A 23,159-nucleotide genomic window follows, 5' to 3' on the forward strand; every position below is an offset into this window, starting at 1 on the left:
CAGCGTAACACGCGAGTGAATAAGTGACGAGTCGGCTGCTTCTGTTCGCTGTCGCCCACGAATCACCGTCCTGCTGCCGGCGCGTCGACAGACGGGAGGAGGACGAGCAGAGCGGCGGGAAGCTCTCCGACCTTTCATTTCCTCGCTGCAAAGCCCGAAGGGAAATTAGCAAAGGGTCAGATTACCACGCTCCTCCTCCTCCTCCTCCTCCTCCTCCTCCTCCTCCCACAGCGCGGACAAAGAGCAGCAGCGTCACGAGTGATTCATGTGGCTTTGTGACGCTTTACCTGCACAGTTCTCTGGTTACCGGTTGAGTAGTCCAACGTTTACTAGTTCAGAGGCCTCACGTGTACCTGACGCCACCAGGAGGAAGGAAGCGTGTGGCGGTTTATCGCTCATCGTGTCCTGAAGATCAAATCCGCCCATCAACCAGAAGGAGTTTGGCAGCTTGCTCTGTTTTTATTGGTGGTTGTTGTTGTTGTGAAAAGGCCGTAAAGGTAAACGCCCTTATGACATCATGAGCACGTTTTATCAAGCGTTTTACTCTGCAGTGTGTAAATACACATTTCCATCTGTGAGTCCTCAAAGCCAATGACCACAAGATCCTGAGAGCTAACCGCTAGCCGCTAACAAAGCTATGCTAATTCACCGCTAAGCCCCCTTTTGTCTGTAAATCCGTCCCAATAAAAGTCCCTTGTTAATGTGTTGTTGTAAAAGCTTTTACTTTGACAGTGACCTTCTGTCCCCTTTGCGTCCCTCGTTAGACGGAAACGTCTTTGTGTCTTTATGCTTCAACAACAACAAACGACCGCCGCGCGCTGCTAAGATATCGTATCAGCACAGTTGGGAGGATTATTTGGGTTTGGACCTTTTTGTTGTTCCAATCAAGAACAGAACAATATTCCCAGATTTACATTGTTAATCCGTCTGTGGTCTCGTTGCCTTGAGAGACAGAGAGGGGGGGGCTTCAGTCTGGACCCTTGTTCTGTCTGCCCCAACACACACACACACACACACGCACACACACACGCACACACACACACGTATTCTATGTAATGTGCTAACAGCCCTGATACTGCATTCAGAGAGTGGCCGCATCCAGTGAGAGAGAGAGAGGGTGTGTGTGTGCGTGTGTGTGTGTGTGTGTGTGTGTGTGTCTCTGCACATGTTTCAGCAACACGCTTCTTCACGCCTTGTTGTTACAAAGGTCCATCAAACAGGGGAAGACGGGTCGGTGCTGCAGTGAAAGCCAAGCTGTGAACTAACAGAATAAAACCACAGGAACCATGAAGATGAAGGTCGGCGCACGTTGATCATGAATCACTGTGACGACATGAACAACAGGATGTTTGTTCCCTTCTGCACCACAGCCATCATACTAAGGCGCTGGGCAAGTTAGCATGTGGAACACGACGTGGAACACGACGTGGAACCCGACGTAGAACACAACGTTCCCATTGACTCCCATCAAGAGTTTATTGGGGGTGAAAGTGACACATTTAGTTTCATACAGTTCAGCTTATATAATAATAAAGCTGATCGGGGCTTTTAGTCTTTGACCCGGTTCGATGTCAGAACTGCCAGTTTACATTTGAGGGTGAACGTTATTTTTGTGGCACATTCAACTCCTTCAGAGAAGTAATATGTTTCATCGCTCCTCTTGGTTCCAGGTTTTTACTCGACTCCTTTTAGTGCTGTTTGGAGTCAATGACGTCACAGCAGGTTTTTCCCTTCGGCGGCTTTTATTCAAATAATCTGCAAAAGGCAAATGACAAGTTGGTTTGTTTGTCTCAGGACTCACAATGTGTGTCAGAGCAGTAAGACTCTGTGGGCTCATGGTTCCAGAACGCCTGGTTCTGTTCAACCTACACATTTGATGGGAAATCAGTACGTCAGTCAAAACATTCCTACATTCAATATTTCTAAAGTTTCAGCTACTTTCTGGCTGGAAAAAGTACATTTCTGTGTGGTCTTTGTGGGCTCGGGTCATTTTTCCAGTTTCAGGGCAGCAGGAAACTATCAGGTGACTAGTGAAGTCTTCTGGTGTCGGTCCTGTATTGAGTTAAGCCTCAAGTCCTGTAGGTGGCACAAAGCAGCCCTTCAGTCCTCCGAGGGGGGGACGGGTTCCTGTGAGGGGTCACAACGAAAAGACTCTTTCCAGGTTCAGAATCTTTACTCGGTGATCCAAGACAAACCAAAAGTAGCGCAGGAACAAGAGGACTTCACACGCTGGGGAGGGAAAAGGAAAAGGCAGGAAGACCAAAAAGAACCACGAGATGGAACCAGCAGCTGCAGGTCAGACTGTCCTCAGTCTCCTCGGTCTCCTCGGTCTCCCCAGTCTCCCCAGTCTCCTTGGTCTCCTTGGTTTCCTCGGTTTCCTTGGTTTCCTCGGTCTCCTTGGTCTCCTCGGTCACCTCGGCCTCCTCGGTCTCCTTGGTCTCCTTGGTCTCCTTGGTTTCCTCGGTTTCCTCGGTCTCCTCGGTCTCCAAGGTCTCCTTGGTCTCCTCGGTCTCCCCGGTCTCCTTGGTCTCCCCGGTCTCCTTGGTCTCCATGGTCTCCTTGGTCTCCTTGGTCACCTCAGTCTCCCCAGTCTCCTTGGTCTCCTTGGTTTCCTCGGTTTCCTTGGTTTCCTCGGTCTCCTTGGTCTCCTTGGTCTCCTCGGTCACCTCGGCCTCCTCGGTCTCCTTGGTCTCCTAGGTCTCCTTGGTCTCCTTGGTCTCCTTGGTTTCCTCGGTTTCCTCGGTCTCCTCGGTCTCCAAGGTCTCCTTGGTCTCCTCGGTCTCCCCGGTCTCCTTGGTCTCCCCGGTCTCCTTGGTCTCCATGGTCTCCTTGGTCTCCTTGGTCTCCTTGGTCACCTCAGTCTCCCCAGTCTCCTTGGTTTCCTCGGTTTCCTTGGTTTCCTCGGTCTCCTTGGTCTCCTTGGTTTCCTCGGTTTCCTTGGTTTCCTCGGTCTCCTTGGTCTCCTTGGTCTCCTCGGTCACCTCGGCCTCCTCGGTCTCCTTGGTCTCCTAGGTCTCCTTGGTCTCCTTGGTTTCCTCGGTTTCCTCGGTCTCCTCGGTCTCCAAGGTCTCCTTGGTCTCCTCGGTCTCCTTGGTCTCCCTGGTCTCCCCGGTCTCCTTGGTCTCCCCGGTCTCCTTGGTCTCCTTGGTCTCCTCGGTCTCCTCGGTCTCCTTGGTCTCCTCGGTCTCCTTGGTCTCCTCGGTCTCCTCGGTCACCTTGGTCACCTCGGTCTCCTTGGTCACCTCGGTCTCCTTGGTCTCCTCAGTCTCTCTGAAGGACTCCGGCTCGTGTTGTGATACAACGATCAGCATGAAGCAGGTGTTCCTCCAACACGAGCTTCTATCTGGCAGAGAACCTCAGCAAGATGCGCACAAATAGTTGGTTGATTTCACGTCATGTGGGATAGAAACCTTTAATCCTCCCGATCATCGTCACTATGAACACAGCCCTCAGCGACTCAGTCACCTGCTGCACAACAACAACAACAACAACAAGGGATGATGGACTGAGATGGAACGAGTCTTAACCGTCCACCATCTTTTGGTATTAATCAGTCAGTCGGGCAGGTTGGATCGTGTTCTTTTAGTGTTGTGGAAATATGATTTTAATGGTTTAACAAGCGTTAATTCGTTTTATTAGAGACGGACCTTCACTACCTCACGTTCACCTGCTCAGCCCATCAACGGTACCTCGTCCTGTCCAGGTGTTTTATATCAAAAACCTTCCTGTAGATATGAGATATGAACTTTGACTCTGCCTCATGTAACAGAGGTCCTGTGTGTTAATGGTCCGCTCAAATGTACTATTGTACTATGTGTACTATATACTTACACTTTGTGTACCACGTCTCCATCGCTCTGCTTCACTGCCCGTCTTCATTTAAGTGGATTATTACTGCTGTAGGTCACAGGAAACAGCGGCTCTGCATCCTGTCCTGAAATAATATATAAAATCTGCCACTTTCAGACACGTAGAGATAAATTGCTATAAAAGTAGCTGCTAACTCATGTGTGAGCGAGACGCCAAGATACGAGATGAAGGCTTCAACAGTTCCACAGACAAGGGGGGGGGGGGTGGTGTCGTCGTGTCCATGTCCACTGTTTACATGTGGTCCACATGTGTTTTCCATTGGTGGGTAACTGGGTGAGTGAGGCTCTGCTGGACAGCGTTGGTTTCATCCATGTAACCTCAGATCGGCAGGACGGGACCGGGGACAGGACCCCATTAACGATGACGTGTCTCCTTTCAGAGGGAGAACCCGTCGTTTTTGCCACCAACTCGCTGCAGCGGCGTAAAAAGGGGCTCGGCCTAACCGGACTGCGCACCTCCGTCTCCGGCTCCGCCCACTCAAAGAGCCGGCCGGGCCTCATGATCGGCCTGCCGCAGAACTTCCGGCAGATCTCGTCCATCATCGACGTGGACATCTTGCCCGAGACCCACCGGCGCGTGCGGCTCCACAAGCACGGCACCCACAAGCCGCTGGGCTTCTACATCCGGGACGGCGTGAGCGTGCGCGTGACCCAACAGGGCGTGGAGAAGGTGGGGTCACTCGTTGGTCTGTGGGCGTAGACGACGCCTTAACCTTTGTAATGACTGCGTGTCGCTGGCCCCGTAGGTCCCGGGGGTCTTCATATCCCGCCTGGTACGCGGCGGGCTGGCAGAGAGCACGGGGCTGCTGGGGGTCAACGACGAGATCCTCGAGGTCAACGGCATCGACGTGGCGGGGAAGTCGCTGGACCAGGTACGTGCGCCGCGCCGCGAAGCCTCCCGTGGCGACGTGGCGCCGCCGTGCTGAGTCTCTCCTCTCGCTCAGGTCACGGACATGATGGTGGCCAACAGCCACAACCTCATCGTCACCGTCAAGCCGGCCAACCAGAGGAACAACGTGCTGCATCGCGCCAGCAAAACCTCAGTGGGAAACTCCGTGAGCTCAGCCGGGTCACATGACTCGCCAAGCCCCGCCTCCCAGAGCAACCCGCTCACCGCCAGGTAAGGCGTGACCGACGCACCGAACATTTTTGCATTTTTATTAAACCAGCTGTTGCGTATTCGTGATTTCCCCCTTCATGTGTTGTTGCTTAGCAACAGCATCGCCGAGGGCGACAGCGACGACGACGACGACGGCGACGGCGACCTCATCCTGGAGAGCGACTGCCTGACGCCCTTTGACCCCCATCTGGTAACCAACAGCAACAACGCCAACCTCAACAGAGACTCGCCCGGGCCGCGCGACCCGGCCGGCGCTCGGCCCCTCCCACACAGCGTCTCGTTGCCCAGTAGCGTAGCGGCGTCCCTGAGCGACAGCTCCGCGGCGCCGTCCAACCACAACGGAAATCCCGCCCACGCGTCTCGTACCAGCCAGGAGACCATGAGAGAGGACGGCAACGTCCTCACGCTGTAGCCACGGCAACGCCGACACCCCCACCCCCCCCCCCCCCCCCCCCTCCTGTGATCACCGGGACCGCGAGAGGTTACGGCCGCACCGCGCGGTTACCAGGGCAACCGCCGAGCTTCACAGAAACAACAATATACAGTCGGCTGAAGGAGATTTAAGGCGTCAGATTGTCGCCACACGTTGGTTTGATGTCACCGCGGCGAAGAAGACGCCTGCTCGCCTCGGCGCGTACGCGGTGAAACCTTCAGGGCGCCGACGCTTTGCCCGTTTTCCCGACGCCTGTTTGCCTCTGATGGAGATTTGAATCAACACGAGCGACTTTTCTCTCTTCGTCCATTTAAGTTCAGTCGCAAAGGAACGTGGACGGCGTTCACCGCCGCTTTATTCTGTATGGAAGGTTTCTTCAAATCCCCGCGGACACCTGAAGGCATCACCGCGGGGAGGACTGCATTGAGCCAATCAGAAGGCAGCAGTGATGTAATTAACTCAGGGTGTATTATTAATCCCCCACACGCGCTAATCTATATTATTTATACAAGTCACAGAGCTCTGCGCCGCGAGTCGCTCGCCGCAGGAACGTTTTACTTAAATCTCAAAAAATATATTCAAGACACTGATTGACTTTAATATGAAACAAAAGGAATTTGATCAGATCTGAAATCCTTTTTTAAATTAAGATTTTTCTTCTCTTTGGATCATTCGTTGAAAAATCACCTTGATTTATTTCATCGGTTGGGTTTAAAAAAACATCTTTTAAATATGTGTAATTAAAGAGAAATGAAGTTCCATTCAGGCTGATCAGTTCTATGAATAAAGCTTCTACCTGCTGGACAACACGCAAACACAACGGCCGTGAATCGCAAACATCGTGTCGCACTTTGGCTGATTTACCGACTCATTCTGAGAAAAGGGTTTGGAGGAAACGGAAAAAGGGTTTCAACGCCGGCACTCGTACAAAACACACTCCAAATAACAGAATAAAACTCCTGTTACTCCCATCTTGCTCATATACACAAGTGTGCGTGTGTGTGTGTGTGTGTGTGTGTGTGTGTGTGTGTGTGTTTCCCCCTACTGGCGGATTACAGACGTAGTCGAAGCGCTGACGGAGTCGTGCAGTTTGCAGGTTTTTTTCAGTTGACAATTTAAACTTTATGGTAAAACTAACAGAGTTGGTTAGTTGGTTAGTTAGTTAGTTAGTGGTTTCCCCCACATCGTGTTCAAAGTGAGAAGAATGACGCGGGCGACGCCGAGCGGACGCTCACTTCAACCCAGACCGCAGGCGGAGCTGCCGAGGCGGGTGGAGTAGACGTAGCATCTCCAACCGACCTTTAACTGACTCTGCATTTCCCCCCCAAACGTTCTCTTCTCTGTAACCGGGTTTGAGAGCAGAGCTCCACGCGTGTTAGAAGCATCACCGCAGCCACAAGTCATCACCCGTTTGTCTGATTGCGTGTGAATGCATCACGAAGCCTGTTTGAGGGAATCAGCTGGAGGTCATTTCAACACACACACACACACACGCTTTTCTATTTTGGTCATTTAAATGTAATTTACTGTAAATAAATGTGAGATTCTGAAATAAGGGCGATCTTCAGTACACGGGAGATGTTTTTAATGTAAGAGAACATTTTATATTAAGTGTTAAAATATGGAAACTATTTTTCTTATTCTTGTACTTTTAAATTCTATTGAGAGGAGACGGAGCGCGGTGGTGCGTGTGTGTGTGTGTGTGCGTGTGTGTGCGTGTGCGTGCGTGTGTGTGCGTGTGTGTGGTAGGTCGTTGCTGAATGCGTCCACATGCGCACCGCGGTCTCTGAGTTCCGCATGCGTCTCTCGTCTCTCGTCTGTTTTCTAACAGCATCAAGTGCATTTTAAAATGATCGCATGACTAAATGATCCCCAAACTAAACGCTGCCGCGTCCTTCTGACGCGCAGCATCGTTGTATGAACCGATCATACGTGTGTTCCTGCCGACTCACGCTGGGTTTGATGCTTCTGAAGGAAAGAATAATAAAACATGGATTACTGGGCGAACCGGACCGGACCAGCCGGAGGATTGTTTCTGCTCATGTGCACCATCATGTACGAAATAAAGTAATAATAATGTCTCTAGCAGGTTCATTTGGCCCCCAGCGAAGCAGTGAGACGTGTAGCTTAGCTTAGCATAAGATGCTCAGCTCCTCCCCTAGTTTGCTGAATAAAAACGGCATTGTAAAAGAACATAAAAGGTTCTTGTTGAAGTCGTTCGTTACCTCCTGAGCCGTCTGTAATAGAAAGCTGCACGTGTCGTTGAGGTGGAGCGACTGGACATTTCTGTCCTGTCTTAATGTCTCTCTGTCCAAACCTCCACTCGTCTTTATTAGCTCGGCCCGCTAGCACTTTTTGACTGAAGTGGGCAAGTGCCCCCCCCCCCCCCCCCCCCCGCTTTCAGTCTCCATGCTAAGCTAGGCTAATCGTTTCGGTACATGAAGGACTCGCTCAATGTGCAGCCGTTTCTCCTCAAGAAAACGCAAAGACGTTCTACTAATCTGCTTCTTCAATTAGGTTTTAAAGGAACACTTGTTTCCTCCCAGGTTACAATCACAGTGTTAAATACCTTAAAACTGTGAAGGACCAAAGAAGCGATAAAAGGTATAAAACGATAGAATCACTTGGTTTTCTTAACATGACAGGTTTGCTAAATAAAATAAGTAGCTTGTCATGTCGTTGTTTCATGGATGTACGTTTTAAATTCTCTCTTGATGAAGCTCCTCTCCACACTTTGCTCCGTGCTGCTCCTCCCTGCGGCGTAGAAGGTGAAGGTCACGGGTTCAGTGTGGTAGGAGAACCACAGGGAGGCTAAATGGATCCCCTGAGACTCTGAGCTGCACCGACTCAGCAGAAAACAGCCGGTGCTGCCTTCAATGTCACATTGCTCTTGATTGTGTCTGCGGCCCATTTGGTGATGATGGTGGAGGTGATGGTGGAGGTGGTGGTGGTGGTGGTGGAGGTGGCGGTTCGTGTGCCTGAGCACAAAGTGAAGGTGTCTCCTCAGACTGTACAAGCGTTTAGAAAACAAAGGAAGTGCCTTTTTTGAGCAAGAACGTTCTGAACACTGCTGGTTTCTATCTGTAACTAAACTGTGAGTCATTTAAAGATCAAAAAATAAAACGTTAAAAAGCCCCACGTGTGATTATATTTCCTTTTTTCTTTCATGCGAATCCTTTTGCTGGTTTCATTCTCTCCCTTAGTGTCTAACGACGGAATCTGATGTTGTTTCTGCTGCATTTGTCGTTTGTAGAGCAGAGAGCAGGTTGTGCATCAATTAGTCAACTTCCATTACCACTTTTTACGAGGTTCAGTTCGTCTGTTGAGTTCTGATGAACAACATTATTCATTTAAACTAAAGTAGTTTATTGAGTAGCTGGTGTGAGTTTATCATATGAACTCCACAACCAGTTAAATGAGTTTACTAATGATTGATATGGGGATTATTAAGTGTCTCCAAGTGAGCTGTGCTGTTTCTGTTATGCCTCTCTGAAATATTAAAAACGTAAAATGAGTCATTTTAGTGTTTTGCTTTCAGAATGATGAAGAACGGAAGATTATTCAGTTATCGGGTTGGTGTCACGTTTCCAGCTCCGGAATTAATAACAGTTTGACACAAACTCACGAGGTCTCTGCTCCTTCGGGGCCTGAAACCCAATATGTGGGAAAAAGAAAAAACAAACTATGGAGACCACCTCGCGGTGGAACCTCACCGGCCTCACGTGGGAGAAGTTCCTCCTTCAGGTTTAGGTAACAAATCCACTGAAAGGAAGCACCAGATGTGAGGCTCTGCAGAGGGAGGAAGGCTCTTAAACCTGAAGCCTCTCTGCCGACCATCAGGGGGCGACTCCTCGGGGCGACTAGAAACCAAACGACAACTTCGAGCTGCCGTCTTGTTCCTTTGACCCGCGGCGTCACCCGGCCGGTCCGGAGAGAGAAGGTCACCTCCTCATGGACCTCACTTTGCAGGACCGGACCTCCTGGTTCACTCGGACCTCCTCGGTCTAACCGTGGGGTTAAAGTTCATACCCGTCTCCCTCCCGAAAAGAGAAAGCAGGAGGCGCCTAAGCTGATTACGGCAGCAGCGTAGTGGAACAGAAATGCGATCGGGCCGAGCGGAGGTGATCAGCTGAACCAAAGCACGCCGCTGTTTGTGCAGCTGAAGGCCAACAGAGCCCGGTTTCATGGTTGGAGGAAACGAGGATGTGGGAAGAGAAACGCGGCGCTCACGGTGTTCACGTGGAAGTTCTCTCGCCTCAGTTTAAAATCCTTCAACCGGTTGGGAAACGTCTTCCTGACGTGTGAACGTTTCTTTTGTTCAGATCATTTATTTGCTTGTTTCAGGCAGTTTTGCACAAAACTCACCTGGTTCTTGCGCTTGATGACAAAGCCGTGACATCAGCGAGCACCGTTCACGCGCCGGAGCGCCAGCGAGGGTCGAGGACTCGTGTCCATGCGGATCGAACCCTTGAAGGACGAGCTGCTCTCTGCTGAGCCGCTGTGACATAATCCTCTTAACCGGGATCTGTGGCCAAAGGTCAGAGTGAATAACTTGAACTGTCTTTGTACTTTTGACCCATTGACTTGCCTTTCTTTGTCCATATTTTACAACCTTGTTATGCTGTTACACTTGTGTATACTTAATCATTTTAACTAAGAGACAACTGAAGCCTGGGCCCTAATTGGTCGGCAGGCGGCCAATGAGACTTTATGTTATCAGGGCGCCATGGAGCTTCAGTCAGCCTCCATCTGAAATATTTATAATGAAGAGAAAACTTTTTATACACCGATCAAAAGTTTTGCAGAATAAGTCCTTAATAACAGAACATCTCTCTGTGATGGAAACATGTTTCATTGAGTGAACAAGTTTATGAATTGCAAACGCTGAGATGTGGTCGTGATAAAGAACTGAGCCGCAGTGTCTCACGCTGAGAAGATGCTCGTCTCTGGCTGTAGAGACACGACCAGTTGGTGTGGAGGCCACTTGCAGGTAGAAGAACCCGCCTGGTGGTGGAGGAGGAAGGTCCTTGGCCGTCTACTGAACACAAAGCTGTTTGTGACGCCGGTGATCTCAGTGCATCATGCACGGATCCTTTATTCCAGATGTGAACGTCCAGACGGGTAACCTGCCGGAGAACCAGAGGGAACATCTCATCTGCGGCGCTGCAGCAGGGAGATGGTCCAAATGCAGAGGGAGCGTCCCGCCGTCCCACTACTGAGAGTTGGTATGGAGGGTTTGTGTAATATATATATATATATATATATATATATATACATATATATACATAGATGTAGCTTCCTCTGGTGACCCTCTTGTTCAGCGGCACATTGCTAAGAATTGTGGGTAATTCCCATGGACGAAAGATGCTCAGAAAGACGTCACACAGGTTCAATCTAGTGCTTTGCATTTAATTTAAGTTTAAAAAAGCACCACTTGAGGTATTTGATGCAACAAGGGCATTTTGTTGGCTTCTTACACACAGAGATTCTAATTATTTTGCCGATTCACCATAAAGGTTGTGAAACAATTACAACAAATGTACAAAAAAAACATACATCACGCCGTGTGTCTTATGATGCTTCATTCACTAAATGACGTTTGCTCAGCTTGGCTCCACAGTTGAGATCCGAGCGGATGACAGAGGCTCATCATCGAGGATGCAAATAACGCCATCTGTTGGCGTCCAGCGAGCTTCCCTCCACAACAACTTATGAATGAAGGGTTCATCTCTCTGTTTGTGCATATTTCACATCCTTATATACAGACGTGCACATCTGGTTCATCACCTTATCGGTTAGTGGACTAAAGTGATGTGGGGAAGAATAAAGAGAAAATCTACACCTTTGTGAGGATAAAAGCACCATCAGGTGTTCTGCGATCAAACGACCCCCTCTAGTGGTCATGAGGACACACGGCAGCCGTAGAGGTCAAGACCGGAAACGTTTACAGACCATCTCCCAACATTTATTCAAAGCATTTAGGTTCTTCTGTACAATGAGCGAGACAACAAGCCGCTGGTGTTCCCTTTGGCACCACCCTCCACCTCCACCTGTCACACCTGATAGAACCGCTGTGGTGTAAGTTGTGTGTGTCCCAGGTGGACACGGTGGGACTCTGGGTGTCTCATCGCTCCTGGAGGTAGTGGATGAGGACCTTCTCTGACCTCACAATGTGTCTGCGTTTACTGATGTCCGGGGCCTGCAGCTTTAGGGTTCCTGCAGACACACACACACACACACACACACACATGACAAAAACAACTCTGCCAGGCAAAAAGAGCTCAGCGTTTGCTGCAGCGGCCGTGACCTTCGTACCTCTGAGCAGCGCGTACCAGCCCTGCAGACCCTGCGTCAGGACGCCGCGGTCGTCCTCCGACACGAACCTCCTGCCATCTGGGGTCAAACACAGCAGAAGACACGGTTGCACGGACATGCTGCTGTGCTGTTTAGCGGGCAGACATGGTGATTTACTGCAGATCTGTAGGAGGAACCTGTTTTAATGCCTTTAGTGGCGGACATGATTTTCTAAGGGTTTAATGTGTGCGTCTGTGTAGCCTGCAGACCTTCAACTAGTCACAGTAAACCACAAAGTCTACGCCGGTGCATTGGAGCCATCGCAGGTCAACAAATAAATGATCAGTCAGGGAAAAGAATTTGTGAGATTAAAGTCATACAATTTAAGATTTAAGTTGCAAAATAAGATAATTGCTCTACGTGTATTTAGTCTCAACGCATTAACATTTTCCTAGATCTGTCATTTTATTATATTTTTACCAACAATGGCCTCAGGAGCCGTATATTAAAACACCCAATGCACAAGCTCCTCTCTCACGCTCCCCTTCTACAGTCGTCCACGTTTCATTAATGCACATGACTAATTATCTTCTCCCATAGCAGGTCTCCATAGGTCATAGTTCCTTCTGTACCCTGGTCCTGACACCTGCTGCTGCCACCACCGTGATGGTGGTTCTATCTGATCGCAGTTCTATCTGATGGCGGTTCTATGTGATGCCGTTTCTATCTGATGGCGGTTCTATGTGATGTCGGTTCTATCTGATGGCGGTTCTATGCGATGGCGGTTCTATGCGATGGCGTTTCGGCGGTTCTATGCGATGGCGGTTCTATCTGAATGTGGTTCTATGCGATGGTGGTTCTATGCGATGGTGGTTCTATGGGATGGTGGTTCTATGCGATGGTGGTTCTATGAGATGGTGGTTCTATGTGATGGTGGTTCTATGTGATGGTGGTTCTACGTGATGGTGGTTCTACGTGATGGTGGTTCTATCTGATGGTGGTTCTACGTGATGGTGGTTCTATCTGATGGTGGTTCTATCTGATGGTGGTTCTATCTGATGGTGGTTCTATCTGATGGTGGTTCTATCTGATGGTGGTTCTATCTGATGGTGGTTCTATCTGATGGTGGTTCTATCTGATGGCGGTTCTATCTGATGGTGGTTCTATGTGATGGCGGTTCTATGTGATCCGCTCGGCCCGATGTCGGAGAAACGTGTACAAAGTGACGAGAAAGATGAAGCATCTGCTCTGAACACGTGACGTCAGCACCGGTCGGCTGAGGGGTCAAACTCACGTTTTCCCTTCAAGTACATCATGGACTGAGGACCCCAGTGGACGTTGAGCTGAGGGGAGAGAGGACAACGTCTGCTCTGCTGAGCGTGACACAGAAAGTCAGCGGAGGAGAACAGCAGCAGCTGGTGAGTTTTACCTTCTGTGGACGACAGGACTCAACCAACAGGGAGAGGACGAGGGCGACGGTCCACCCAACCAGGGCCGTGATCTTCTGCAACAAGAGCATGCAAACAGGTGGGATGAGCTCCGCTTGGTTCAGTAGTTTAATGGTAATGTGTGTGTATATATATATATATATATATATACCACACGATATATATATATACACTAAGAAAACATGCGGCTGGAAAGGTGAAAAGGCTCATTGAAAAGCCACATGTGGGTTTTTTTGTCAGTTGAATGAATAAAATTGAATGAATTACTAATTAATGCTGCGTTTACCAGCGTCTGAGTAAATGTACACAGAGAAACACCGACACTCACGCACATGAACACGATGTGTGAAGAATAGAAAGTTGTGGTGAAACACGAGCGCTTTGCGACATGAAGGAACACAAAGCTTCAGATCTGCAGCCTAAATAATCAGCTCTAATGACAATGTGTCACTTAGAGTCTATATTAACAAACTAGTGTCAACTTGCATTGTTCAAATTGTCTATTTAAATTTGACTTTGATCGGTATTCTGTTGCTGAGTGTCCCACCAGTTTGCAACACTTTTTGTTTCTGATTATGAATCAATAAAGAAATTGATTAGTAAAATACTTGAGCAGTTGTATCTATATGAAGACAAATTGTAAACCAAAAATAAGTCAAATATATTAGGAATAAAACGATCAGTATGGCTGTTAACACTGAGTCAAATGAAAGCTAACTGTAAACTGTACAGTTGCATCATGAGTATTTACTCGACTATGATTCTACACTTGTGATTTAGACAAATCAATTAATTCATATTTTAATTAGACTTCATATTTTACAGCCAAACAAATTTACACAAACTGAGTTCGACGAGTTTTCAAAGAGCAAAAGTCTCCACTCACCATATCTGCTGCAGCGGGAGCAGCGTGTGGTTCGGAGCCCAGTTCCCGCCTGCTTTTATCCGCGATGGCAACCGGTTCGATTCTGCTCCCCATCAGGAGCGACAGGACTCCTGTTTACTGGAGGCTCCGGAAAACAGCAGAAAAACACGGGCTGACGTCAGGGCCGTGATCTGCAGCGAGGAACATCAATAGCAGGGCCGCTGTGCCGGGCCCCGCGTCCCACCGAGCAACGGCATCAGTAAAGTATTTCACGGGGATGTTTTTATTTCCAATAGAGGATTTCTCGGTATCACAAATTAACCTCATTTGTGAAAGCTCTTACAATGAAGCATCACTGATGTGATTCTCTTCACTCCACAGCCTCCACAATCCAATCGTGTACCTTAATTAAGTGGATTGAGTGCCGGGGGCTCTACACGGATGTGAAGGTACACAAACATATTTGAGCAACACCGGGCGGGTTTTAACTGCTCCACATTTAGTCCACAAGCCGATGGGTGACGCCAGGTTCTCGTTTCTCTCTTAAAACCCTAAATCGCACATTTGCCTCAGAAGGTCTTACAATCTGTGCACATGAGACGTCTTCTGTCCCAGAAACCTCACATGTACACAGGAAAACCAACAGCTTCTTCCCAACTCAAAGTAAACAAGTTGTGTTCGTTAGTATTAATTCATCGCAGGAATCATGAATAAAGAGCAGGTCCTTTCTTCCAGCGTTTGGGGGTTGGTAAACATTAACGTGCAGAAGCACGATCAAAGTGGAGTTTCCATAAAATGTCCCCTTGAATGTTCATAAGAAGCCATACCTGGAGGGACCTAGGACCCAGGGGGGAGGGGGTGTGGCATGACGGAGCCTTGTGTGTATTTAAAAACACGTTGGTTACCAACGTCATAAACTAACATCTTATGTTGTATATCACATTATAACATTTATATCGCTAGATATTCAAGGGAATTCTACTACCAACACTTCAAAGTGAACTCCCGTTTCTCCCGCTGCCGGATCACCTCTCTCCATCCTGAATAACAAATATAATCTTCCTCGGGCCGCAATGCATGATGGGATATACTGGGCCCCAAAGGACGGCTCAGACGTGTCCTCTGAATCGCAGACTACAACGCTGCATTTGTCGAGCGCATTGACGGAGCGGATGGAATGCGTCAGCTGACGAGACACAGCACACGAGATCCCCTCACTCAGAAGCTGCATCCTTGTGCCTTCTTTTCCCGTCGACTCAGTCCAGCCCAAAGAAATTACGACGTGGGAAACCGCGAGTTGCTGACGGTGGGTCTGGCTCTTCAGGAGTGGAGGCACTGGCTTGAAGGCTCCCAGCAAGGGTTTCTTATATGGACGGATCACAAGAACCTGGCTTACCTCCGCTCTGCCTGCCGACTCAATCCCCATCAAGCCCGCTGGTCGCTGTTCCTCAGCAGGTTCCATTACACCCTGTCCTATCGTCCCGGAAGCCGTGATGGGAAACCGGACTCTCTCTCGCGCATCTACTCACCCTCGAGTCCCCAGGATACAGAACCAATCATTCCCTCCACCTGTGTGGTGGGGGCAGCATCGTGGGTGTTGTGTTTTCTGTGGAGTTTTTAATTCATGACGTTTTGTTATTTCGGATTTACATGTGTGATCAAATGTTTACCTGCCAGAGCTATATATGTAAATGCCAGTATTATATGGAGAAACTTTGAGGTAGCAGCGCAATAGTGTAGTGTCCCTTTAAGAGAGGAGTGTGCTGTGAGGTCACGTGACCAGTGTTTACTGAGTGAAAAGGAAGCGCGATTCACTTAGTTGGTAACGACTTCCAACCCGGTGTGCAGCCACTTGGTAAGCTCTCTTGATTTTCAATGTTGTTTTGTCTCCTTTATAATGTACGCTTCATGTTGTCTGATGTCACCTTAAATGTGTTGCTGCTGTGTTTACTTTCTTTGTGTTTCATACTTTAAACATATAAGCCAGACTGCTGTGTGACGTGGGTACTTCCTGGTTTGCCGTGGGGCATTTTGGGAATTGTAGTTTCCTGCTAAGAAAAGACTGCATGCATTGTGAATGTGGTGCATAATGATTGAATGTGTACATGCAAATAACGAAACTGATGATGGTGGATTATAGTATATTAATAATGTTTATTTGTATTTTTGAATAATGTTATTAAGATAAAGAACTGGGGAGCTGTGTTGGTTGTGGTGTGCACATGGAAATTTAAGTATTGCATTTCTTATTATTCCAGGTTTTTTACCTGGTTCCCCTTTTAAGAAATAAACAAACAAATGAGGAATCTTGAGTAAAGTCCTATGTGTGCCGGGTTGCCCTTTCCGTGGGGAGAAAACGGAACAGTAAAAAACCAACGGTTCTGAGCACGTCAAGCTAAGTCCGCAACCGCCCTAGCAGCATTGACCAGCGAAGAAACTCCAAAGGAAGAGGAAAAGGCCGAATAGACCCCTCTGTGGAGCAGCGCCTCGGTCAGTGTCGGGAAAGGAAGATGGATTCAGCGGAATTAGTGGCTCTAAAAGGAAAGCGCTCAACAGCACAGGCGTGTTTCACCAAGAGAGACAAAAAGCTGTCCCTCACTGAAGACCTCCTAGAAAAAAGGGTGCTGATCGACGAGATCAGAGCACTTGGTGTGGACTTTGGAAAGTTCCACGACACTGGTCTTGAATATGTTGATGCCCTAGGAGAAGTGGAAGGCGACGAAGAAAAATCAAGCAGAGAAGTGGCTCACGTAGAGGAGAAGATGGCGACGTGCCTTGCCACCTATACAGAAACGCTCCAGCTCGCGAAGGAGACATTATGGAACAAATTTGCTTATGTTGACCTTAAATTCTATGCTGATGGTGCAGAGGAGAAATGTGCTGAAATGGAGAACATTGAGGTGAAAGAGTTGCCGGAGGAAGACTTTCAAGTCCTGAGGGAGGGTCTGCTGGAGAGGATCAAAATGCTTGAGCTAAAAGCGCTTGAATGGGAAAGTCTTGTCTCTGGAGCCAAGATAACACTCTACAAGCAGCAGCTATACAAGCTGGTCAACAGACTACATGACTGGGCGCGGAGCTGGGAAAAGATGAAGCGGAAGGAAGAGGTTGAAGAAGGGAGTTCTGATGAAGAACGTAGCAAGTCCGGCACGCACCCCCAAAAGACCCCAAAAGCCCCCGAAGACCCCACTGTAACGCATGTGCCCACCAGAGCTCCTGTGGTTTCAAATGCTCCTCCACAAAGCACCCTTGGCGTGCATCCCGGGGCTTATGGCTTCAGACCACAGATCAGTCTTGAAAGAACGCGCCTGCCCACGTTCTCGGGAGACATGACTGACTATTATCGGTGGAAGGCTGAGTGGGAAGAGCTCGAACAGCTGGGGAACCCACAGAGGACTGCTGGTGTTACAAGGTTCCACCTCCTAGCAAGTCTCAGCGACAGGGTGAAGAGAGACTTGGTTCTGTCCAGCTGTGCGTCGGCAGATGAAATGTTCAGGCGCCTCGACAACCGCTTTGGGAACAAGGCGAAAATCGTTCTGAAGATCTCAGAAGAGGTTCAGGGCCTAACCCCTGTGAAGGGAGATAATCCTAGAAAAGCGATCGAGCTGATCCAAGCAGTGGAGCGGGCTCTTAGTAACCTTGTGATCCTGGGAGAAGAGGAGGTTCTAAGGAACCGTTGGGTGGCACAGTCACTTGAAAGCAAGCTACCAAGCTGTCTGAAGGAGAAATGGATTAAGCACAAGACCAAGCCTGTGAGCAGTTTCGCTCCACATAACCACTTTGACTGCTTACTGCGCTTCCTGAAGAAGCAGGAAGCAATCCTGGAGGAGCTGGATCAGCTGGAGCCAAACCCAAGAGAAGGAAGCTCCTCAGTTAAAGGCCCAGCAGACAAGCCAGAAAGAGGAGTTAAGAAAGCATTCTCCAAAGCTACCTCAGGCCAAAGGGCGTCGTCTCAGTTAAAACCACGCTTGGACTCGTGTACAGCCTGTGCCGATGAGACACACGCTGGCAGGCTGTTTGCCTGCAAAGTCTTCAGGGAAATGGATCTCCAGAAGAGGAAAGCCCATCTGAAGACCCATGGAATATGCAATCGGTGCCTGTGCTTCCACTGGAAGGATGGCCGTTGCAACCCAAAGTTCCTCTGCAGTAAAATGGACTGCCGTAAAGAAGAGCCTCACCACTATCTGCTCTGCCCCAAGTGCATCGCTCAAGAAAAAGACGCTGGCCACGAGGAGCAAGGTACCAGAAGGATGGAGAGGAAAAGCCTTGGGCTGACCAGCAAGCAAGAGGAGCTCCTGGCGAAAGTCACTCCGGAACTAAGAGCAGAATTCAGGAAGGCATTTTCCAACAAAGCCTCAACCATAATCTGCACTGCTGGAGGTGGACTGAAAGAGTACCCAGTTATAATGATGTTACTGGAAGTGACGACGAACTCAGGCCAGCTAATAGGCACTCTTATCGACCTTGCCTCTGACACCAACTACATAACAAACAACGCTGCCCAGCGCCTTGGACTAATTGGTGAGAGCATCAAATTAATTGTCCACGGAATAGGAGGAATGACAACGACAGTCACAACCAAGAGGTACTCCCTGCGACTAAGAGTGAAGACCATGAAGGGGACGGTAATGGAGCACAAACTACTCTGCTACGGCCTAGAAAGTATTGCAGAGATAAGTCAGCCGGTCACTCCACAACAGCTGCAAAGGATCTTTCCTGACATCGCTGCAGAAGAGCTGGTCCGCCCTGAGCACATCGATCTTCTAATCAGCCACAGGGAAGGTCGTTTAGTTCCACAGCCGTTCAAGTTGGAGGGAGATCTAGTCCTCTGGGACGGCCCTTTGGGCAAAGCTGTTGGTGGTACTCACCCTGATCTCTTCGAGGTAGTAGACCTAACGCTGCATCAGTCGGAAACTCACTTCGCAAGATCTATGAGAACATCCTCAATGGTGTACAAGGAGGTTCTTGTGAACACCAAAGACCTGAGTGAGGACCCAATGAGGATGGGAGAAGTTACCCTCAGCAAAACCACCGCTTCGAACAAGGAGGTGTTTGAGTGGTTTAAGTGGGATAGTATCGGGGCAGCGTGTGACCCAAAATGCGGGAGCTGCAAGTGCAGCAAGTGCCCTCCGGGAGGCAGAGAGATGACCCTTGGAGAAGAAAGGGACTTAGAAAAGATAAAGGACTGCCTCTCTTATGTGCTAGCGGACAAACACAGTGACGCCCCACACTGGGATGCGGCCTACCCGTGGAAAGTGAACCCTGCAATTCTGCCAGATAACCGCCGAGCAGTGGAGGCCACCTTCCGGAACACCGAGGCTCGGCTAGCAAGAGAACCTGTGTGGAAAGTGGCTTATGGAGTGCAGATCCGCGAGATGGTATCAAGAGGGGCAGCCATCAAGCTCACAGAGGAAGAGATCAAACGGTGGGATGGCCCAATCTGGTACATCAGCCATTTGGTTGCCCCAAATCCTCATTCTAGCTCTACGCCAGTGAGGATAGTCTGGAACAGTAGCCAGGAGTTTAAAGGGTTGAGCCTGAATAACCTCCTGCACAAAGGCCCTGATGTCCTCAACCCAATTCGAGGTGTCCTGCTAAGATTTAGGAGCAGACTGTATGCTGCTCTTGGCGATGTGAAGAAAATGTATAATTCTGTGTGGCTGAAGGACGAAGAGGTCCACCTCCATCGATTCCTCTGGAGGGATAACCCCGAAGATGAAATTGGTGTGTTTGCCATTGTCCGGGTCAACATCGGCGACAAGCCTGCTGGGTGCATCGATCAGGTTGCCATGAGAGAAACGGCAAACCTGCCCCAGTTTTCATCCATGGTTGAAGAGCGCCGAATCTTGACAGAGGACTGCTATGTGGACGATGTTCTAACATCGCATAATGATCTCCAAACTCTGGTTAGGATGACCGAAGGAGTGGAAGAAATCCTAAGAGCAGGTGGTTTCTCCCTCAAGCCCTGGGTCCTGACAGGCCAAAGTGGGAGGAGTGAGAAACCCACTGACCCCAGCAATGTCAGGTCAACAGAGCCCAAGACCCTGATACTACCCAACCAGATGCGGGATGAGGAGAATAAGGCATTGGGATTGGGATATGAACCTGAATCTGACAAACTCTGTGTGCTGACGTCTGTGAACTTCTCAAGGAGACGAGGAAAGATGAGGACCGGTCTGGATCTACGAGAGGATGAGGTCAGAGGCGGCACCCCCGACCCTCTCACTCGACGCATGCTGCGGAGTCAGATCGCGGGGCTCTATGACCCCATCGGCCTGGCTTCACCCGCCAAGCAACGAGGAGTGATGCTCGTAAGAGAATCCTTTCAGGAAGCAGGAATTGACCGTCAGTCCAAGGACACCTGGGACGACCCTCTTTCGCCACGTCTTCGAGAAGCTGCAATAAAACTTTTTGAGCAGAATGTGAGGCTTGGCCAACTCCGATTCAACAGGAGTCTCACACCTCATGGAGCCATAGGCCGGCCAATGAGAATCACATTTTCCGATGGTAGTGAAGCTTCCTACGGCGCCGTTCTTTATCTACGGTGGGAGACAGAAGATGCAGTCGCAGTTAAGCTGGTTGAATCAAAGGGCAAGCTCACTCCTCTAGACCAGAAAGGTGATGTCATTAAAGCAGAACTCTGCGGGGCTGTCTTTGCATCCCGCCTGAAGACATACTTCGAGAAGCACTGCTACATTAAGGTCGATCAGTGGATTCATTTTGTTGACAGTCAGACAATTTTGGGAGCTATCCAGAAGGATAGCTATGGCTATCAGACATTTTTTGCAAACCGGATTGGAGAAATCCAAAAGGCTGGATCAGTAGATAGCTGGAGGTGGGTCGAAGGTAGACTGAACATCGCCGACCTTATCACAAGGGGGGCATCCCCGGAGGAGCTTGCTGAAGGATCTGTCTGGCAGGAAGGCCCAAAATTTTTGAAGTTGCCTGAGTCAGAATGGCCGGTGAAAACTGCTAGAGAGATCAATCCCTTGGTTGCTGAGATCGGGGGACTTCGGAGGAAGGCATTCACAGGACTGGTCACAGTAGGAGCCCAGCCCAGGAAAGGGTCAGGCCCAACCAGTGTTGCAGTTGTCCGCCTTGTGGACCCCCAGCGGTTCAGCTCACTTGCACGGTTGTGTGGGACCATCGCCTGGGTGAGACAAGCAGTAGGAATCTGGCTGGGTAACAGCCAGGCTCCAGTTCGGTCAAAGTGGGAGGCAAGACCATGCCTGTCTGTGGAAGAACGAGTAACAGCTTTCAAAGATCTAGCTCTCGAAGCTCAGTGTGGGGTTGAGTTCCGCGACGCAACCCTGGATCGCCTGGTTGTCCAGGAAGAGGAAAAAACCGGACTCTTGCTCTGCGGAGGGAGAATCCAATGCTGGGATGAAGATCGAGTGGCTATACTGCTGATCCCATGCCAGTCGTGGCTTGCAACCCTACTGGCCAGGGAGGCACATGAAGAAAACCATGAAGGTGTTGCCTCTACCCTTCTACGGACAAGGAGGAAAGCCTGGATCATGCAGGGACGGAGAACAGTTAAGAAGGTGCTGAACAACTGTGTCACCTGCAGAAAGAAACGAGCAAAGACGTGTCAGCAAGTAATGAGTGATCTCCCTCAAGAGCGTACCAGTAGGGCGAGCCCGTTCGAAAATGCGACCCTCGACCTTTTTGGCCCCTTCGAGGTGAAAGACGCGGTTAAAAGAAGGACCAGCAAGAAGGTCTGGGGCATTGTTTTCTGTTGTATGGCCTCGAGAGCCGTCCATGCGGACCTCACCGATGACCAGTCGGCAGAAAGTTTCCTCCAAGCATACTCCCGCTTTGTTGCTCTGAGGGGGCATCCAGGAAAACTATGGTCCGACAGAGGCACCAACTTTATTGGGGCCAAGTCGGCTCTGCATGAGCTGCATAAACATCTGGCTTGCTTGCAGGCTGCGTCTATAGAAGATGTGGCTGCTAAGAACGGGACTGAATGGAAGTGGGATTTTCACCCTGCAGATGCACCCCACAGGAATGGAGCTGCGGAGGCAGCTGTGAAGCTTTTAAAGAAGGCGCTGATAAGCCTAGGAGGAACTACAGGGTCCCTCACATGGGGGGAGCTCCAAACTCTGTTCTATCAGGCAGCCAACCTGACAAACGAACGCCCAATTGATGCCAGAGCTCAAGAACAGGAGGACTCTGTTGAGTACTTAACGCCCAACTCCCTCATACTGGGTCGAGCATCGCTTGGAGGAGACACCAGCGGGCTGGACCTAGACACTCATCCCTGGCGTCGTCTGAGGGCTATTCAAATCGGAGTGGACCGGTTTTGGGCAAAGTGGAGGGAACTAGCTGGCCCAAATCTGTTCATTCGACACAAGTGGCACCGGACGGAGAGGAACGTCAAAGTCGGCGACCTCGTCTGGATTGCTGACCCAAATGCTTTGAGAGGGCAGTTTCGCCTGGGCCGGATTCTGACAGTTTATCCTGACAGTAAAGGGATTGTTAGGGACGCTGACATTGCAACGTGCGCTGGAATTCCTGTATCCCTGGCGGGTGGCCAAAAGAAGAGGAGTTCTTCGCTGCCCATGACGGTTATCAGGAGAGACGTGAGAAGACTGGTGGTCCTTCTCCCAGTGGAGGACAAAACTCATCCACCCAAACCGCCATGACATCGGCATCGTCCCAAACCCCTCTCATTCACCGGCCAAGCCCCTGTCACCCTGTTACCATCTTAGCCCTGTTGGCTGCGTGGTGCAAGCCTAGCGCTGCCACCAGGCCAATTACGTTGCACACACATGAAGAAGAGCACTCACATTCCATACCTCGCATACCCGGGCAGTACACTGCATACCTGCCAAAGGGATGTAATTGACTTGGACAGTGGACTAAACTGTTCCCCCGTCAGTCGTGCCTTCATCGGACGCTTACACATAGACATTGTGCACATTTAAGGGTTCTAAAAAAATAAAAAATAAATAAATAAATAAATAAATAAAAAGGTTCTTTTTAAGTGAGTTAGTAAGTTCCCTGGATAACATCAGGAACTTAAGTGGGAGGTGTTGTGTTTTCTGTGGAGTTTTTAATTCATGACGTTTTGTTATTTCGGATTTGCATGTGTGATCAAATGTTTACCTGCCAGAGCTATATATGTAAA

The 23,159-nt window shown here is 49.5% G+C and overlaps 3 protein-coding genes across 3 annotated transcripts in view; 2 read left to right on the forward strand and 1 right to left on the reverse strand.

The window, feature by feature from the left end:
• The window catches only part of pard6a (par-6 family cell polarity regulator alpha), a 21,223-nt gene extending 12,666 nt beyond the window's left edge, over nucleotides 1-8,557 (forward strand). The window contains exons 3-6 of the mRNA XM_078097590.1: nucleotides 4,250-4,539; nucleotides 4,616-4,741; nucleotides 4,814-4,989; nucleotides 5,083-8,557. Coding sequence (XP_077953716.1) covers nucleotides 4,250-4,539; nucleotides 4,616-4,741; nucleotides 4,814-4,989; nucleotides 5,083-5,401 — 911 coding nt within the window. The 3' untranslated portion in view covers nucleotides 5,402-8,557. The remainder of the gene's footprint in view (nucleotides 1-4,249; nucleotides 4,540-4,615; nucleotides 4,742-4,813; nucleotides 4,990-5,082) is intronic.
• Nucleotides 8,558-11,371: 2,814 nt separating this feature from the next.
• Nucleotides 11,372-15,570, reverse strand: LOC120812832 (uncharacterized). The gene is made up of 5 exons (XM_078097882.1): nucleotides 14,051-15,570; nucleotides 13,146-13,220; nucleotides 13,011-13,059; nucleotides 11,738-11,815; nucleotides 11,372-11,638 (listed from the first exon to the last, which is right to left on the reverse strand). The coding sequence occupies exons 1-5, from the start codon at nucleotides 14,141-14,143 to the stop codon at nucleotides 11,547-11,549; spliced, it is 387 nt and encodes a 128-aa protein (XP_077954008.1). The 5' UTR covers nucleotides 14,144-15,570; the 3' UTR covers nucleotides 11,372-11,546.
• Nucleotides 15,571-15,799: 229 nt separating this feature from the next.
• Nucleotides 15,800-22,957, forward strand: LOC144391268 (uncharacterized). Its single transcript, XM_078097877.1, has 2 exons — nucleotides 15,800-15,884; nucleotides 16,288-22,957. The coding sequence occupies exon 2, from the start codon at nucleotides 16,540-16,542 to the stop codon at nucleotides 22,672-22,674; it is 6,135 nt and encodes a 2,044-aa protein (XP_077954003.1). The 5' UTR covers nucleotides 15,800-15,884; nucleotides 16,288-16,539; the 3' UTR covers nucleotides 22,675-22,957.
• The last annotated feature ends 202 nt before the right edge of the window (nucleotides 22,958-23,159 follow it).

This window comes from Gasterosteus aculeatus, chromosome Y, assembly GCF_964276395.1.
Source record: "Gasterosteus aculeatus chromosome Y, fGasAcu3.hap1.1, whole genome shotgun sequence".
Taxonomy (NCBI): domain Eukaryota; kingdom Metazoa; phylum Chordata; class Actinopteri; order Perciformes; family Gasterosteidae; genus Gasterosteus; species Gasterosteus aculeatus.

What these genes read in the sequence shown, in the direction of transcription:
- LOC120812832 (XM_078097882.1), bottom strand. Translation starts at nt 14,143, where the DNA reads ATGGGGAGCAGAATCGAACCGGTTGCCATCGCGGATAAAAGCAGGCGG. An exon ending in CTCCCGCTGCAGCAGATATG is followed by an intron (nt 13,221 to 14,050) that starts GTGAGTGGAGAC and finishes CTCTTGTTGCAG; the next exon opens with AAGATCACGGCCCTGGTTGG. An exon ending in GATGTACTTGAAGGGAAAAC is followed by an intron (nt 11,816 to 13,010) that starts GTGAGTTTGACC and finishes GTTTGACCCCAG; the next exon opens with ATGGCAGGAGGTTCGTGTCG.
- LOC144391268 (XM_078097877.1), top strand. Translation starts at nt 16,540, where the DNA reads ATGGATTCAGCGGAATTAGTGGCTCTAAAAGGAAAGCGCTCAACAGCA.